At 47.2% G+C, this 15934-nt stretch overlaps 1 protein-coding gene across 1 annotated transcript in view; it reads left to right on the top strand.

Annotated features, from left to right (window-relative positions):
• BSN (bassoon presynaptic cytomatrix protein) overlaps nucleotides 1-15934 on the top strand; it is a 1737600-nt gene that overhangs the window by 1428472 nt on the left and 293194 nt on the right. Inside the window, exon 8 of the mRNA XM_069644195.1 lies at nucleotides 14210-14300. Coding sequence (XP_069500296.1) covers nucleotides 14210-14300 — 91 coding nt within the window. The remainder of the gene's footprint in view (nucleotides 1-14209; nucleotides 14301-15934) is intronic.

Here is a 15934-nt window from a genome sequence, read left to right as displayed (position 1 = left end):
CTGGCTTTTCTGGCTCGCAGGAATATTCCCCTGTGCGTGAAAAGGGAGTATTACCTACTGACGGAATAATGCTCAAGCCTCCCACTCCCTTCCAACCCTCCACGATACCCTTCCACGATTCCCCGTGAAGTCTCACTTTAGGGTCTGGAAGGATGAGTTCTCCATCCTGCTTCTGATGCAAGGGGGCGTTGAAACCCAGTTACTTCACTGGATTGAGGTTTGATGGGAGTTCAAAATAAGCTTGACTATTCAGGAGAGGCGCTGTAAAAGTTCTGTTGCAAGTTCAAAAGTTCAAGCTTAATAATAATGTTCATTGTCTTATTGCAGCAAGCGCTAACGCTTATGTCTTTTTCCCCTTAGGGGCCGGGGTTCGGAATGCCGGAGATATGGCGCCGACCCGAAGTGAAACGTGCAGTTCCAGTAAATGACAGGTAAGTTCTGGATGAGCGTTCGAGTAATGTCTTTGCATTCGCTCATTCAATGTCTTTTCTCCCCATAGGGGCCGGGGTCCGGAATGCCAGGAAGCGGCAGGACCCGAATTGAAATGGGAATGACCAAACAGGTAAGTCTTAGAAGGAAAACTGAGCTTTTCCTATTCCCTTCCTTCTCTCACCTTGTGTTCTTGTCTTTTTCTCTCTAGGCTCTGGGAAGTGGCTGCGGATCCGGATGATCGCTGCTGAAGATGGAGGTGCCCAGGAAAGGTGAGTGAAATGCAGCGCTGCAGCGATCGAAGCGAAATGCTTTTAAAAATGATGTCTTCCCTTTCAGGATCGTCGGTGTGATGTCTCCGTGATGCAGCTTTAGCAGGTAAGGTCTTCTTTCTCTCCAATTCTCTCTTATCTCCCTTTGCAGGTGACCCAGGATGCTGACCGGCGTGGCTGAAGTCCAGATGCAGGAGCTGACACGGTGAGCGTCCAGCTGCGAGGAGCAGAACAACGCGAAGCGTGAGTTGCTGATCGGGTGTGGTTTAAATAGCTTTGGAAGAAGTTCCAGGTATGTATCCTTCCACCAACCAGGTATGTATCCTTCCCCGACCACACCCAGGTGGAAAGTAGTCCCACAGGTAAAGTAGTTCCATTCAGGCCTCAAGAGGGCCTGGATGTAGCAGCATGGTCTGCATCAGGTAAGTGCACATTAAAACACTTGAACACATGTCTAGCTTTATGAGCCTGGCACCTAAGGCGCCAGGACAGGGGTCCAACATGAGCCTGGCGCCTATGGCGCCAGGACTGTGTCCAAAGGGCCCCAGCTTGGGCCCGCTGGCACTTCCCTGGGGGGAATGATGCCTGCCTCTGGGGTTGCTGCGTCGGACCTGGCTCCTTGGAGGTAGGCCTCATGACAGTACCCCCCCTCAAGGCCCCTCCCAAGGTTGTTCCCTCCGAGGGTTTTGGCTTGTTCGGAAATCTCTGGTGGAACCTTTGTATTAATCGAGGTGCGTGAACATGGTTACTAGGCTCCCACGATCTCTCCTGAGGTCCATATCCCTTCCAGTCAACAAGATAGAAGAGTTTTGACTTTAACACCTTGGAGTCTAAAATGTCTTTAACTTCAAATTCTAATTCCCCTTCAATTTGAACTGGGTCTGGAGGCTTGGACAGTCCGGTCCCTGGTTGTACTGGCTTCAAAAGTGATGCATGAAAAACTGGATGAATACGCATGTTAGACGGTAAATCCAGTTTAAAGGCCACGGGATTGATTATAGCCTTGATGGGATAAGGTCCTATGAATCTGGGATTGAAGGTTCGCGGGCCCTTGAGGGGTAAATGTTTCGTTGCTAGCCATACCTGGTCTCCTACTTGGTAAGGAGGAGTTTTTCTTCGGTGCAAATCAGCGTTTTCTTTATACCTTTTCTTGGCTTGCTGTAAATGAGTTGCAGCTTCTTTGAAGGCTCGGGTTATTGTGGAATGCAGATCATTTACTGCGGGCATTTCCAGGGTCAGAGGTGGATCTAGGTCAGAGGTCCGAGGATGGTGACCATACAAAGTATAAAAAGGAGTTTGTCCGGTTCCAGAATGCACTGAATTGTTGTATGCATATTCTGCGATCCAAAGGATGTCTTTCCAATTTAACTCGGATTGGTGTAATATGCACCGAAGATATTGCTCGAGAGTCTGATTGGTTCTCTCGGTTTGTCCGTCGGTCTGAGGGTGGTGGCTGGTGGATAACCGCACATCTATTTGTGCCAGTTGGCAACACTTCTTCCAAAAATGGGAGATAAATTGACTTCCACGATCCAAGACTAATATGGAAGGGAAACCATGTATGCGAACTATATTCTCCAGAAATTCCTTGGCCAAGGTGGAAGCTGAAGGCAAACCTTTTAAAGGGATAAAGTGGGCCATTTTGGAGAATAGATCCACAATTACAAGGATAGTGTTGTAACCAGCACAAGGAGGCAGGTCAGTTATAAAGTCCATTGACAAGGTGTGCCATGGTGCCGGTGGAATATCCAAGGGTTGAAGTAGGCCGGCTGGCCTTTTCTTTTGACCCTTGTTTTGGGCGCAAATTCCGCAAGACAATACAAAAGACTTTATGTCTTTTCTCCAAGAAGGCCACCAGAAGTGGCGTTTGATTTTTTCCTCCGTTTTAGCGATACCAGGGTGTCCTTCCATTAATGATTTATGATGATGGGCAATAACAAGTTCTTGCAATTCTTTACTTGGCAGAAACAACCGCTCCTGGAAGTAGGGTAAATCATCCTTAACGGTGTAATGAGGACCCTTTTGACTCCATTCCAGTAAGGCTGAAGAGTCTAGAAGTTGTTTTACTTGCGTTTGGATGTCCTCAATAGTTTGCAATGAAGTTAGGCCTAAGATTCTTTGTTCAGATATGATTGGCACAGGTTCTAAACTCGAATTGGGTTCTTCCATGAGAATCCGGGATAAGGCGTCCGCTTTACCATTCTTGCAGCCAGGGCGATAGGTAATTACAAAATCAAATTCCGCAAAGAATAGAGCCCATCGGAGTTGTCGTGAAGATTGAGCTTTGGCCGTCTTTAAATACTGTACATTTCTGTGGTCCGTAATTACGGTTATGGTGTGTCTTGCCCCGAGAAGGTAGTGACGCCAAGCCTTGAAAGCAGATTTGATAGCCAGTAACTCTTTGTCGGTAATTGCGTAGTTGATTTCAGGAGGAGAAAATTTCCTGGACCAAAAGGCCAAAGGGTGTAGTTGGTTAGTTTCTGGGTCTCTTTGCGACAGGACAGCTCCCATGGCTGAACTGGATGCGTCGGTTTCCACAATGTAAGGGAGATCTGGGTGCGGGTGCTTCAATACAGGTGCAGAGGTGAATTTGGTTTTCAGGTCCTGAAAGGCTTGTTCGGCCTCAAGAGTCCATTCAAAGCGTTTGTTTTTCTTTAGGAGAGCTGTGATGGGTTGGACTGTTCGGGAAAATTCCGGGATGAATCTTAGATAGAAATTGGCAAAGCCGAGCATGCTCTGAACTCCCTTCACCGAGCTAGGAGATGGCCATTTGAGGATGGCGTCCACCTTTCGCGAGTCCATTTGGACTCCTTGAGGTGTCAGGATGAATCCGAGAAACTCAACTTCTGTGGTATGAAAAACGCATTTTTCGAGCTTTGCAAATAGTCTGTGCTGGCGCAATTTCTCAAGAACTGCCCTAACATGTTTTCTGTGATCGGATTCTGAAGAAGAGTACACCAGGATGTCGTCAATGTAAACAATGACACAGACATCGATATGTTCCCGAAGAACATCATTCATAAAGTACTGAAAGGCGGCAGGTGCATTGCACAAACCGAAGGGCATCACCTGATATTCGAAGAGCCCAAATTTTGTGCAGAATGCAGTCTTTCATTCGTCGCCTTCTTTTATACGCACCAGGTGATAAGCTCCTCGGAGATCTAACTTGGTGTACACACAAGTGTCTTTCACCTGGTCGATAAGCTCAGGGATCAGGGGCAGAGGATAACGATTCTTAATCGTTATTTGATTTAGGGCGCGATAGTCTATACATGTTCTAAGGTCGCCCTCTTTTTTCGGCACGAAGAACAGAGCTGAGGAGACAGGAGACTTGGACGGGCGAATAAAACCATTTGCTATGTACTGATCTAAATACTGACGCAAATGCAGGTTCTCAGGTTCCGTAAGAGCATAAATCCTACTACAAGGTAGTTGAGCATTGGGTACCAGATCGATTTGGCAATCATAAGACCGATGGGGAGGTAACGTGTTTGCCTGTTCCTTCTGAAAAACGTCTTGGAATTCTTGGTATTCTGACGGTATCTGTACAGGGGTGGAAGTTGCTGAGGCTAGACCCATAACTGGATTTCTTGGATAACAAGTTGGTTCACAATCAGGAAAACGTATCTTCTTTGCTCGCCAGTCAATTCTGGGATTATGTGTTTCTAACCAAGGAATTCCAAGAATTACTTGAAATTGTGGGGCCTTGATCACATCAAACACGATTGCTTCCCGATGTCCATCCTGACCCACCAGTGTCATTTCAACAGTGGAATGCGTTACAGGCCCTGAGGCTATTTCGGTTCCATCTACTGTAGTAATGACATCTTGGGTTACTTTCGGGCGGAGAGGGAGCTTAATTCTGGAAGCCAATTCACGGTCTATGTAATTTCCAATAGCTCCACTGTCGATGTACGCTTTTATAGCATGCAACTGCTGAGGCTGTTTTGGATCCACGAGCACCATTGGCATGACAAAATGCGAGGTGAAAGAGTTTGTTTTCAAGCTCGGCAAGCGGACCCCTACGCTTGTCGGGCTAGGTCGTTTCCCGAATCAGGTGTCAATAAATCGTTATCAGTGGCTCCAACCACCTTCTTAGGTGGTTTAACCGGACAATTTCGAAGAAAGTGACCGGAAGTCCCGCAATACAGACAAAGTTGCATTTGCCGCCTTCTCTCTCGTTCCTTCTGCGTTAATGGTCCTTTAACACCGCCGATTTGCATAGGTTCGGATACGTCGGTACTCTTGGAGTTAGCGTGGGTTTTGATCGGTACTCGGGTTTCGTACTTGAACTGATCTGCTTTTCTATTTTGAAGTCTGTAATTAAGTTGAACCACCAAGTCTATGTAGTCTGCGCAGACCTGGGGTGGATCTACTATCTGAGCTAGAACATCCTTATGCTCTCCGCGCAGGCCTCGATGAAACAATGTGATCCTTTTGTTTTCTGGCCATCCAGTTTCCACAACCAGTCTATTAAAGGTGGCAACGTAGGACAGGAGATCCTGATTACCTTGTCGTAAAGATAGCAGTTCGTTATCAAGGGCTTGTCCTTGAGAGTGTCGAGCAAACAATCTTTCCATGCTGGCCTGGAAGCCCTGAAAATCCTGGAGAATGGGATCATCCTGATTTACCAATGGAATAGACCAATCGGCAGCACTGCCACTGAGGTAAGATAGTATAAAGGCTACCTTGGTCTGGTCGTTAGGGAAGGCCCCGGGTCTGCATAGAAAGTGTAAACGACATTGGTTCATAAAGACGGCATATTTCTTGGGATCCCCCGCAAAACGTTCAGGCGGGGCCAAAGGCATGTGTCCACGTAGATTGATTTGTACCGGGTTATTCAAACCCATTGATGTGGAAGTACCTCCGGAATTAGGTAAAGGAGTGTGCCCTGCCTGGGCCTGCAATAACCTTTTGGCCAGGTCATCTGTTCTTTCCTTGGATAGGATCAGTTCTCTTTTGAGAGCGTTAGTCTCCTGGCAGGCTGAGTGCACTTCTGCCCGTAATTCCCCTAAAAGCTGGGCCAGCTGATCTGTCTCGGAAGTCTCCATAGCGCCCGGGTGGGAAATTGTGGGTAGGCTTCGCGTTCTGTCACGCACACCTGATTCCCACGGAGGCACAGGTCTGGCTTCGAGTGCTGATGCTTCTTCAATGGTGAAGCGCAGGACTCTGAAGATGGACAGGAAGGGCCCCTCTTCTCTGGCTTTTCTGGCTCTCAGGAATATTCCCCTGTGCGTGAAAAGGGAGTATTACCTACTGACGGAATAATGCTCAAGCCTCCCACTCCCTTCCAACCCTCCACGATACCCTTCCACGATTCCCCGTGAAGTCTCACCTTAGGGTCTGGAAGGATGAGTTCTCCATCCTGCTTCTGATGCAGGGGCGCGTTGAAACCCAGTTACTTCACTGGATTGAGGTTTGATGGGAGTTCAAAATAAGCTTGACTATTCAGGTGAGGCGCTGTAAGAGTTCTGTTGCAAGTTCAAAAGTTCAAGCTTAATAATAATGTTCATTGTCTTATTGCAGCAAGCGCTAACGCTTATGTCTTTTTCCCCTTAGGGGCCGGGGTTCGGAATGCCGGAGATATGGCGCTGACCCGAAGTGAAACGTGCAGTTCCAGTAAATGACAGGTAAGTTCTGGATGAGCGTTCGGGTAATGTCTTTGCATTCGCTCATTCAATGTCTTTGTCTTTTTTCCCCATAGGGGCCGGGGTCCGGAATGCCAGGAAGCGGCAGGACCCGAAATGAAATGGGAATGACCCAACAGGTAAGTCTTAGAAGGAAAACTGAGCTTTTCCTATTCCCTTCCTTCTCTCACCTTGTGTTCTTGTCTTTTTCTCTCTAGGCTCTGGGAAGTGGCTGCGGATCCGGATGATCGCTGCTGAAGATGGAGGTGCCCAGGAAAGGTGAGTGAAATGCAGCGCTGCAGCGATCGAAGCGAAATGCTTTTAAAAATGATGTCTTCCCTTTCAGGATCGTCGGTGTGATGTCTCCGTGATGCAGCTTTAGCAGGTAAGGTCTTCTTTCTCTCCAATTCTCTCTTATCTCCCTTTGCAGGTGACCCAGGATGCTGACAGGCGTGGCTGAAGTCCAGATGCAGGAGCTGACACAGTGAGCGTCCAGCTGCGAGGAGCAGAACAACGCGAAGCGTGAGTTGCTGATCGGGCGTGGTTTAAATAGCTTTGGAAGAAGTTCCAGGTATGTATCCTTCCACCGATCAGGTATGTATCCTTCCCCGACCACACCCAGGTGGAAAGTAGTCCCACAGGTAAAGTAGTTCCATTCAGGCCTCAAGAGGGCCTGGATGTAGCAGCATGGTCTGCATCAGGTAAGTGCACATTAAAACACTTGAACACATGTCTAGCTTTATGAGCCTGGCACCTAAGGCGCCAGGACAGGGGTCCAACATGAGCCTGGCGCCTAAGGCGCCAGGACTGTGTCCAAAGGGCCCCAGCTTGGGCCCGCTGGCCCTTCCCTGGGGGGAATGATGCCTGCCTCGGGGGTTGCTGGGTCGGACCTGGCTCCTTGGAGGTAGGCATCATGACACTATCACACAAAGTGAACTTTTCTGGGCCCTATGCCAAATCCACTCTTCTGAGATTTCCAGCCCCAATTCCCTCTCCCAAGCTAGCATGTAAGGGAGTTTCTCCTCTATTGATGCATTCTCTAATAATTGGTAACATGAGGCTATCCTGTGCGATTGCTGCCCCTCGAGAATTTTAAGTTCAATGCGAACCGGGGCAGCTTGACGAGTGCCCCCATTGGTCAACCAATGTTGGAGTTGGATATATTTAAAGCATTCTGTCTCTGAGATCCAAAACTTCTCTTTACATTCTTGGAAAGTCATGGGTCCTTGATTGGAGAACAAGTCCCTCAGCCTTAAGGGTTTGTGTTGACTCCAGTTTTGGTATGACTTAGCATCCAATCCCGGGGTGAAAGCATCTCACCTCTGCAATTACGCGCATCCCTAGGAGGAAACGGAAAATAAGCCAAGGGAAGTGGAGTAACCGCCTGCTCTATCTCCTGCATCTAGGGGGATCCTGTAGATTACTCCATGAAAGCATCCCCGCCACCTGAGCCGCCCTGAAGTACCTGGACTCCGAGGGAGGCCCAGGCCACCCATCTCCCTCCCCCACTTCAAGAGCCTGCAGAGAACCCTTGGTCTCTTCCCCTTCCAAATAAACCGACCTATCTCCTTCTGCACGTTTATGAGCTGGGATTCAGGAATGGAGATTGGTAATGAGTGGAACGCATAAAGCAGTCTCGGGAGAAGTGCCATCTTAACCGCAATGATGCGCCCTATCCATGAGATTTCTTGGGACTCCCACCGGTGCAACCATTCTTTTGCCTCTTTAAACAAAGTGGGATATTCGCTTCATATGGGCCAGCATAAGTCGGGGTGAATTTTATCCCCAAGTACGGAATTTCTGTTGAGGACCATGAGATGTGGGATATTGCCTGTTAGTCTTTTAACCTATTGGGGTCTTCGGTTATCGCCATCCATATGGATTTATTTGGATTGACCTTGAAGACAGAAATAAAGGCAAACCGCGTCAAAAGATCTAAGAGGGGCGGAAGTGAATTAGGAGCATCATTCAGAAAACAAAGTAAATCGTCCGCGTATAAGGCTACCTTATGGCATTGCCCCGCTACCTCAAAGCCCAGGATATCTGGTTACAATCTAATATGTTGGGCCAGGGGTTCCATTGCCAGGGCGAAAACTAAAGGTAACAGGGGGCAGCCCTGCCTGGTACCTTTGCCTAGCGCAATCTGCGGGGTCCAATTTCTATTAACTTTGACTTTGGTTGAAGGGATTTGAAAGTTTGAAAGTACAAATTTAGAGAATATTGGGCCAAACCAAAACCCCTTTAAAACCACTTGTAAGTACCCCCAGGACATACTATCAAATGCCCTGTGAGCATCTAGGGATAACAATGATAACCGCCCTGGGATCTTCGGTGCGAGAGCAATCAGGTCAATAGCTCGATGGACATTGTCATATGTTGATCGATTACGTATAAACCCTGTTTGGTCATTCATTATCAGGGAAGGGAGAATCCCGCCCAGTCGCCCCGCGATTATTTTCCCCAACAGCCTTGTGTCTGTGTTTAATAGTGCGATTGGCCTGTAAGAGACACAATCTGTGGGGTCCTTTCCAGGTTTCAAAAGCAGCGTCGTAGTCGACTCAGCCATTGATTCAGTTACTACTCCAGCTTTCCAGACGGTATTAAAAAGCTTAATTAAGTAAGGGGTCAGGACCGCTCTAAAGGTCTTGTAAAATCTATTTGTAAAATAATTTGGCACTGGGGCTTTACCCAGCGGAAGGGAGCCGATCGCTATGTCCGTCTCCTCCGCTGTGATTGGAGCTTCTAATTTCTGTTGAGATCTGTGGGAGGAGCGCCTTTTGTACGAAATCTCAGGCCAACTGAAGGTCTGTTCCATGGGGGCTGATTGGACCCTGAAGAAATGTTCTACTATCTGGAGTTTCTCTGGTTCCGCATAGACCTGCCTCCCGTCCGCCCCTCTCAAGGAGTGTATACGATTATACTTTGCTTGTTTTATGAGTTTTGCGTGCAAGCAGCCGATTGGCCTTGTTCCCTTTTGAATAGTAGTATTGTTTAGTGCGCATTAACCCATATGCCGCCCAGCTCATGTGATGAGCCTCAAGTGCCTTATGAGCCACACAAATGTCTCTGAGGACCCACCGCGAGGGCCTATTCTTATGTATCTCCTCTCTCCTTTGGAGCTCTAGTTCCAGCTGGGTTTGGGCTTGCTTTTTGACTTTCCCCTTTTCTACTGTCTGGGCTATGATTAGTCCCCTAATCACTGCCTTTGCCGCGTCCCATACTACTGCATAATCCATCTCCTCAGTGTTATTTTCTGTAAAGTATTGGGTTATATTGTCTGAGATGCAGGAGCAGAACTGATGGTCTCCCAAAATTAGCTCATTCAAGCGCCAGGTGTACGGGGGGTATACCTTATCAGTAACCAAAGCCATGGTTACCAGTACTGGGGCATGATCTGACAGGGGCTTTGGGAAGATCTGTATGTCCATTGTGTGAGGGATAAGATTATCTGAGAGGAAGAACATATCTAGCCTTGAGAACCCTCTGTGTACCGCCGAATAGAAAGTGTAGTCCCGTTCCCCTTGGTGAAAGAAACATCAAGCCTCTATTAACGAATGCTCCCAAAGGAGTGTGGGAAGTGCTGCAAAATATTTTTTGTCGATCAGGGTCGGGGGAAGGGATTTGTCCTCCAACGGATTTATCACTGCGTTAAAATCTCCCCCTATTATGAGGTCTCCCTCTGAATGCTCATGTAACATCTTTGACACAGATGCAAAGAACAAGTCTTGACGAGCATTCGGTGCATATAACAATACCAGTGTCACTCTTCTCCCCTGAAATGTGGCTACCACTAAAAGGTATCTCCCCTCTTTATCCTGCAAGGTCTTATGAACCTTTAATGATGCCCTCTTACGCACCAGAATGGCTACGCCGCATTTCTTTAGCCCCGAGGAGGCAGAAAATTTGACAGTATATAGCCTGTAATTAAGTCGAAATTCATTAGTGGGTAATAAGTGGGTTTCTTGTAGAAGTGATATAGTGGGGTTGAGTGTGGCTAAGCAGTGAAATAGGGCCTTCCGCTTTAGCGGAGAGTTTAAACCCTGTACATTCAGGGTAAGGCATATTACATTCGGAGTAGCCATTCCAGTGGTGGCCTACTACGATTACCTTTCAAACCCAATGGGTTCCTCATGCATACCTCCAACCAGGCAGTACCATTGTTCCCTCCCTTCAGCACGGGGAGCATAACTCTGAGTTTACTAAAGCTCCCAGTATGTAACCTATTCCGGATTACCTAAGTTGACCAATGAGACATTTCTGCGATGCCAGCAATGAGATGCAAGCATTTCCAATCCCGTAGACCATTCCTCCGACCAGACTTAGCAGTAAAGACCCATATAGAAACAAACTTATCAATAACAGGAAAAAGAAAAAACATAAATACCAGAATTATTAACCAGTAATTACAAGATTTCTAATGTTGTAATCAATAACTTGTACCAGAACGTTATAGTGGGCGCAATCCGCGTGGTGGGCACCCGTCCATACCCGGTTCTGTTTATGCTTATGTCTCAGTTGCAAAGTATAACTTGAAATAGTGGTGTGCAACATTCAACTCGAACCGTCTGTTAACATTAAGTGGACAGTTTCTGAGCTTTTATGTGAGCTCCCTTAGGATTTTTCACTGTAGGTGGAACCGGGGATAGCCAGGGGCAAATCCAATGGGGTCTGTTACCCCTTTCAAAGCCCTCGCAGCCCCCTTCACCGTCTGCCAACCTTTGGGTTTCCTTCTTACATCCTTTGGCGTAGGACTCCTTGACCGATCATCCAGAGAAGAATTTTTCATCCCAGAGGCGGGGTCTCCCTCCTCCCCTCCACGCATTAGTTCCTTGGCCTCTTCTTCAGAACTAATTACATGGGCGCGATTATGATATTCGAACAGCAGCTTGCATGGAAACCCCATCGGTAGCTGATCTTCCTCTCTTGAAGCCATGTTGTGACCTTGTGACCTTCTGAAGTCGCCTGCGATCCGCCAGAGTAGAAGGGGAGAGATCCTGTAAGAGGCTCAGTGTGGATTTCTGTGCCGCCGCCATGATTTTCTCCTTTTGATGAAAACAATTAACTCTTGTGAGAACGTCTGGGAGAAGGTCTTTCCTTTGTTGAATAGTAGAGTAGACTCGATGAGTCCTATCCATAATTAGCTCATCTGTTTCCTCCAAAACCAGGAGGGATCTGAAAAGAGCCCCAACGTACTTTGAGATCATGGTCGGATATTTGCCTAGGAATTCCACACAGCCGGATATTGTTCCTTCTGGATCAATTTTCCTGATCGACTTGTCTTGTCCATAATTCCTCCAGGCATTCTTCCATGTTTTGTGTTCTCCTGGAGAGTTCCTCATAATAATGTCCTTGTTCGCAGGTCATGTTTTCCAATTCGTTAACTCTATCTTCTAGACCTTTCAAATGAGAATCTATTACTGCGATGGATTGTGCCAAGGAATCTCTAGAACACTTGATTTCTGACTTTATTTCCTGCGTGATGTTCATTTTTAGAGTTCTCATGACCTCCTCGAAATATTGCTTGGAAAGTGCAGGCTCCATCGGGGAATCTATCCTGGGTGGGGAGTGTATAACCCGCCTTTGTTGTTTGCATTGTCTGCTCCCCGGGGCCACCAGATGTCAAATATGCAGTGATTCCACCCTTCTTGTTCTTTAGCGCGGATTTGGGCATCACTGTGTCAGACGATCAAGCCAATCTTCACTGAGTTCCCAAACAAGTGCTGTAAGTAATGCCTCAGTAGAGCGGGTGCACTCCCAGACAAGTGATGGAGGTGGTGCCTCAGAGGCAACCAAATGTACTGGAATGGCTGCAGTTACTGGCAGCCCTCACCAATCGCTGTCCCCAAAGAGCATTAATGCTTATTGTCTCTCGTTGCTTCCTGGAGCATTATAAAGGGGTCTCCTCCCGCCTCCTTCCAGATGCACTTAATGATATATGCATAGGGGGTAGGACTGGGCTGCACCCACTACACAGTCGTCAGTCCTCTAGAGAGGGAGGAGAGGACATGCTGCACCCGCTCCTCATCTCCGACGGTCCTCCACTCCGGCCCGCCTCAGCCACGTGTTGACTCTCATAGCCAGGCGAGGGGCTGAATACATACGCCCGCTAAGTTGAGTACTCCTCCACCAGCCTGTCCTTCGAGGAGCCTACTCGTCGTGCTAGGTGAGGTGTGGGGTTGGCTGCGTTTCCATGTAAAGTCTCGAACCTCTGGAGTCGCCCCGCTGTGTGCCGCGCTCCGCTACCGACAGCGGGTCGCGGCCCCACAAACCGCCGCTCCCAGAGGAGTCGCTGCGCTCACCACTCTGGCCTCTCAACGCTTCTCATTCAGGGTTTTCACAGCCCCGGGAGCCTTCTGCCTCTTCCTTGTTCTTGGGAGCACCCGATCCAGGGGCGCTCCCACGCCGGACAGATCCAGCTCCGCTCACGCTTCTTTAATTACACCGATAAGCGGGGCCGGCCGCCATTTTGTTCACCGTGGCTCTGAGTATCAGCGCCGAAACCTGCCAGCATAACCCGAAAACATGATAAGTCCGCCACTAGTTCAGCGCTGTGTTGTTGTTGCATCCTTCGACCACCATTTCAGCCGAATTTCAAACCTTTAAGGTGCCATAAAGGGTAGGAATAGACGCCCTGGCACGGAGCTTACAGCAGCTGCTGCAGCATGGCGCGCTGCCTATCCACGCCCTTTTTTTTTTTTTAAAGGTTCCTGTGAATGAAGAAACAAAGAAATCTCCTTTCTTGCAGTGCCTACGGCTCTAAGTGAACGTTGTTTCTCCTTTGAATGAGGAAAAGGACTGTGCGCAGGAGGGCTCGCCCTGCTGGATTGCGACGCGGTCCTGAGATAGGTAACTCTTTTCTAGTTGGGCCATGCGCGGCCTCTACTGAACCAACACCCAATGTTGCTATCGGGTTCCGGGAACAATGAAGGTGCGCAGCTGGAAAGACTCCCACTGCGGAAGTATGTTGGCAATCAGGCCGTCACAGCTGTGTTGTCTCTGGGCTCCGGCACCAGATGATTATGGGGGCGCCGGAGGCAGGAAACGCAGCCACGGCGTGTCACACTACTGCTGGCAACTGCTGTGGGGACAGGGCCAGATTCTACGATCCCCGAAAGTGTATGTTAGGCAAAGTTCAAATATAAAAAGGCAAATACAATGATAGAGGATGGACTGTTTCAAAGACTCTTGGGAAACTGAGTTTCTTGTAGGAAGCCTATCACCCTTTGGACTGTTTGGGCAGATGTTTCCAGAACTTGCTTAATTGTGGGATTTCAGCACTCATGCAAGTTATTAATGTTACCGAATTTCAGTGCTAAAATCTTGCTGCTGCGCTTCTATAGTTATTTTAAATTAAAGAAAGAGAAGCATAATGGGAGCCTCCGGTCTTGACATAGAATTGGAACAGTATAAAGCAAACCGAACATATACCACCATATTTCTAAATATACAAATGGAAAGAAACAATTTAGTAACCTTAATATATAAATACGTATTATAAAAGACAGAAAATCCACAAGTTCACAAAAGATTCTATAATAATATATTGTTTTCATATACTACTGCAGTTTTCACACTTTTGTAGCCCTTGTAACCTGAACTCTATGCACATTGAATCATCTGTTGGTGCTCAAAACATGTTATTTCTACTCAATTCAATAGATCCCATTTTCAATCACTATTTGCAGTGTGCCCTGTAGTTTGTTGCTGTGTGTCCTTAAATGGTGTTAACCCTATAAAAGAATGACAGCTGGTTTAAACAAAAATGATGGGCAACAGCTTTTAAATATTGTTCACCAACTATCTGACATCACAGCTGTGACAGCTGATAATCATATATGTGTATGCTGCTAGAACCTTACAGTTTGTGGTTTAACATTCCAGAAAGCTGAGCAGATTGATACTTCAAAGGCAGCAGTGAAAACTCTGCAGATGGGTAGAGCACCGCAAGCACAGCCACAAGCAACAGCAGCAGGTTAGTGACTCTAGGTATTTATATATATAGTGACATTAGTTGTGTTGTATTGATGATTAAGAACTCTTCTACCTCATACATTGAAACTCCACCATTTAACTTGTACCTCCTTTTATATCATGCAAAATCATTTTAATCATAATCCTAGAGCATGGAAGTTGTGAGTAATATCACACTCACATATATTTGTTGATATTACTTAACTGTCTTCAAAAGAGACTAACCTGTTCTTTTTTTCTATAGGGGTAAGTTGAATCTTTTTTAAGACAACATGTCCATTCCAAAGCAATACATAATGCATTTGAGTGAGTTGTAGAGTTATCAAATCTAAGTAGGATCTGAGTAACGTTTTGAATGAGAGACAGATTTGTAGAACATAATCTTTTGTACATGCATGTTTTTCAAAGGTATATGTATGTGATCAAATGGGAAACCGTGGGAGTGATATCGAAGCTGTAGAAGTGGTGTGTGTTGATTATTAAAAAGATTATTGAGGATGGATAGAGGAGTACTGAGATGTAGAAAGGAGGGTCACAGAGAGAAGATGTTTAAGAACGGTAATGGGGACTGTATTGAGGAGAGGTACAGAGAGAGAATGTTAACGAAGGCTGTGATCAATACACTGTTAAAAAGTGTTATGTATAAAAACAAAATAGAGAAAAAATCTTCCTCTAACGTTTGACCTCGTCAATGTTAGTTGACTGAATTTGGTAAGCATCTCGTTTGGCCGCCTCCGAATACTCGTGGTAACGTTTCATGCAGAAAAACAATGCAAATCTATTGCAAAACAAAAGAGGTGTGGCTGGAAGGTTTAGAATTAATCTTCACCTCTGGCATAGCTCTGTACTAACCTTCAGTTAATCGTTCTTCAGCCTGCCACGCCATTACAGAAAGGGGAAAGACCATATGAAAATCAGGCTTGGTCACATCTCAAAAGGGGCAGTACAGCCCGAACTGCTAGGTCACATCCCTTCTACAGGAGTTCACAAGCATCCCCAGACAAGTTTCAGCCTCATTGGTTGTCATCAGTGAAGAGTAGCTTGGGTCTCTAGGCACAGCAGGCTCGGGTCCCATGTCTGGGCATAGGTATTACGCACTTTTACTGCATACTATTCCCATACAGTCCGCCTTTGCTGAACAGCGGCCTGTCAGGGAACAAAGCATGTGCTTGCAGCCCATCCAAGAAGTGGCGCTGGCGGCAGTGGTGACAGTAGTAGCGGTAGGGTTTGTGGAGGGGTAAGGGTATGTGTTTGGGTTTCTGTATGTAAGTGTGTGTGTGTGTATGAATGTGTTACATGTGGCGAACGGGAGGATGGGTGGGGAGTCTGGTGGTGGTGGGGCTGTCCACCTCAGACCTGGTGCATGGTGTGGAGGGGGGGAGGGCATGAGGGAGAAAGGGGTTGCAGAATTGTCCCTCACATTGGGAGATAACAGGGGAGGGGATGCTGAGAGGGAATGGTGTTTCCCCACAGCACCGAAAACGGACTTGGCAAAACGAGTTTCAGCAATATCAGCCTACAAAGAAACATCAGAGAACCTGGGCATACCCATCCCACTCAGGGTGACTAAGGCAAAACAAAAGAGGTGATCACTGGAAGATTTAGAATTAATCTTAACCTCTGGAATAGCTATGG

This window comes from Ambystoma mexicanum, chromosome 2p (assembly GCF_040938575.1).
Source record: "Ambystoma mexicanum isolate Mex_15411 chromosome 2p, UKY_AmexF1_1, whole genome shotgun sequence".
Classification (NCBI taxonomy): domain Eukaryota; kingdom Metazoa; phylum Chordata; class Amphibia; order Caudata; family Ambystomatidae; genus Ambystoma; species Ambystoma mexicanum.
Note: the sequence above shows the minus strand (reverse complement) of the source record. Positions and strands in the feature narration are given on the sequence as shown.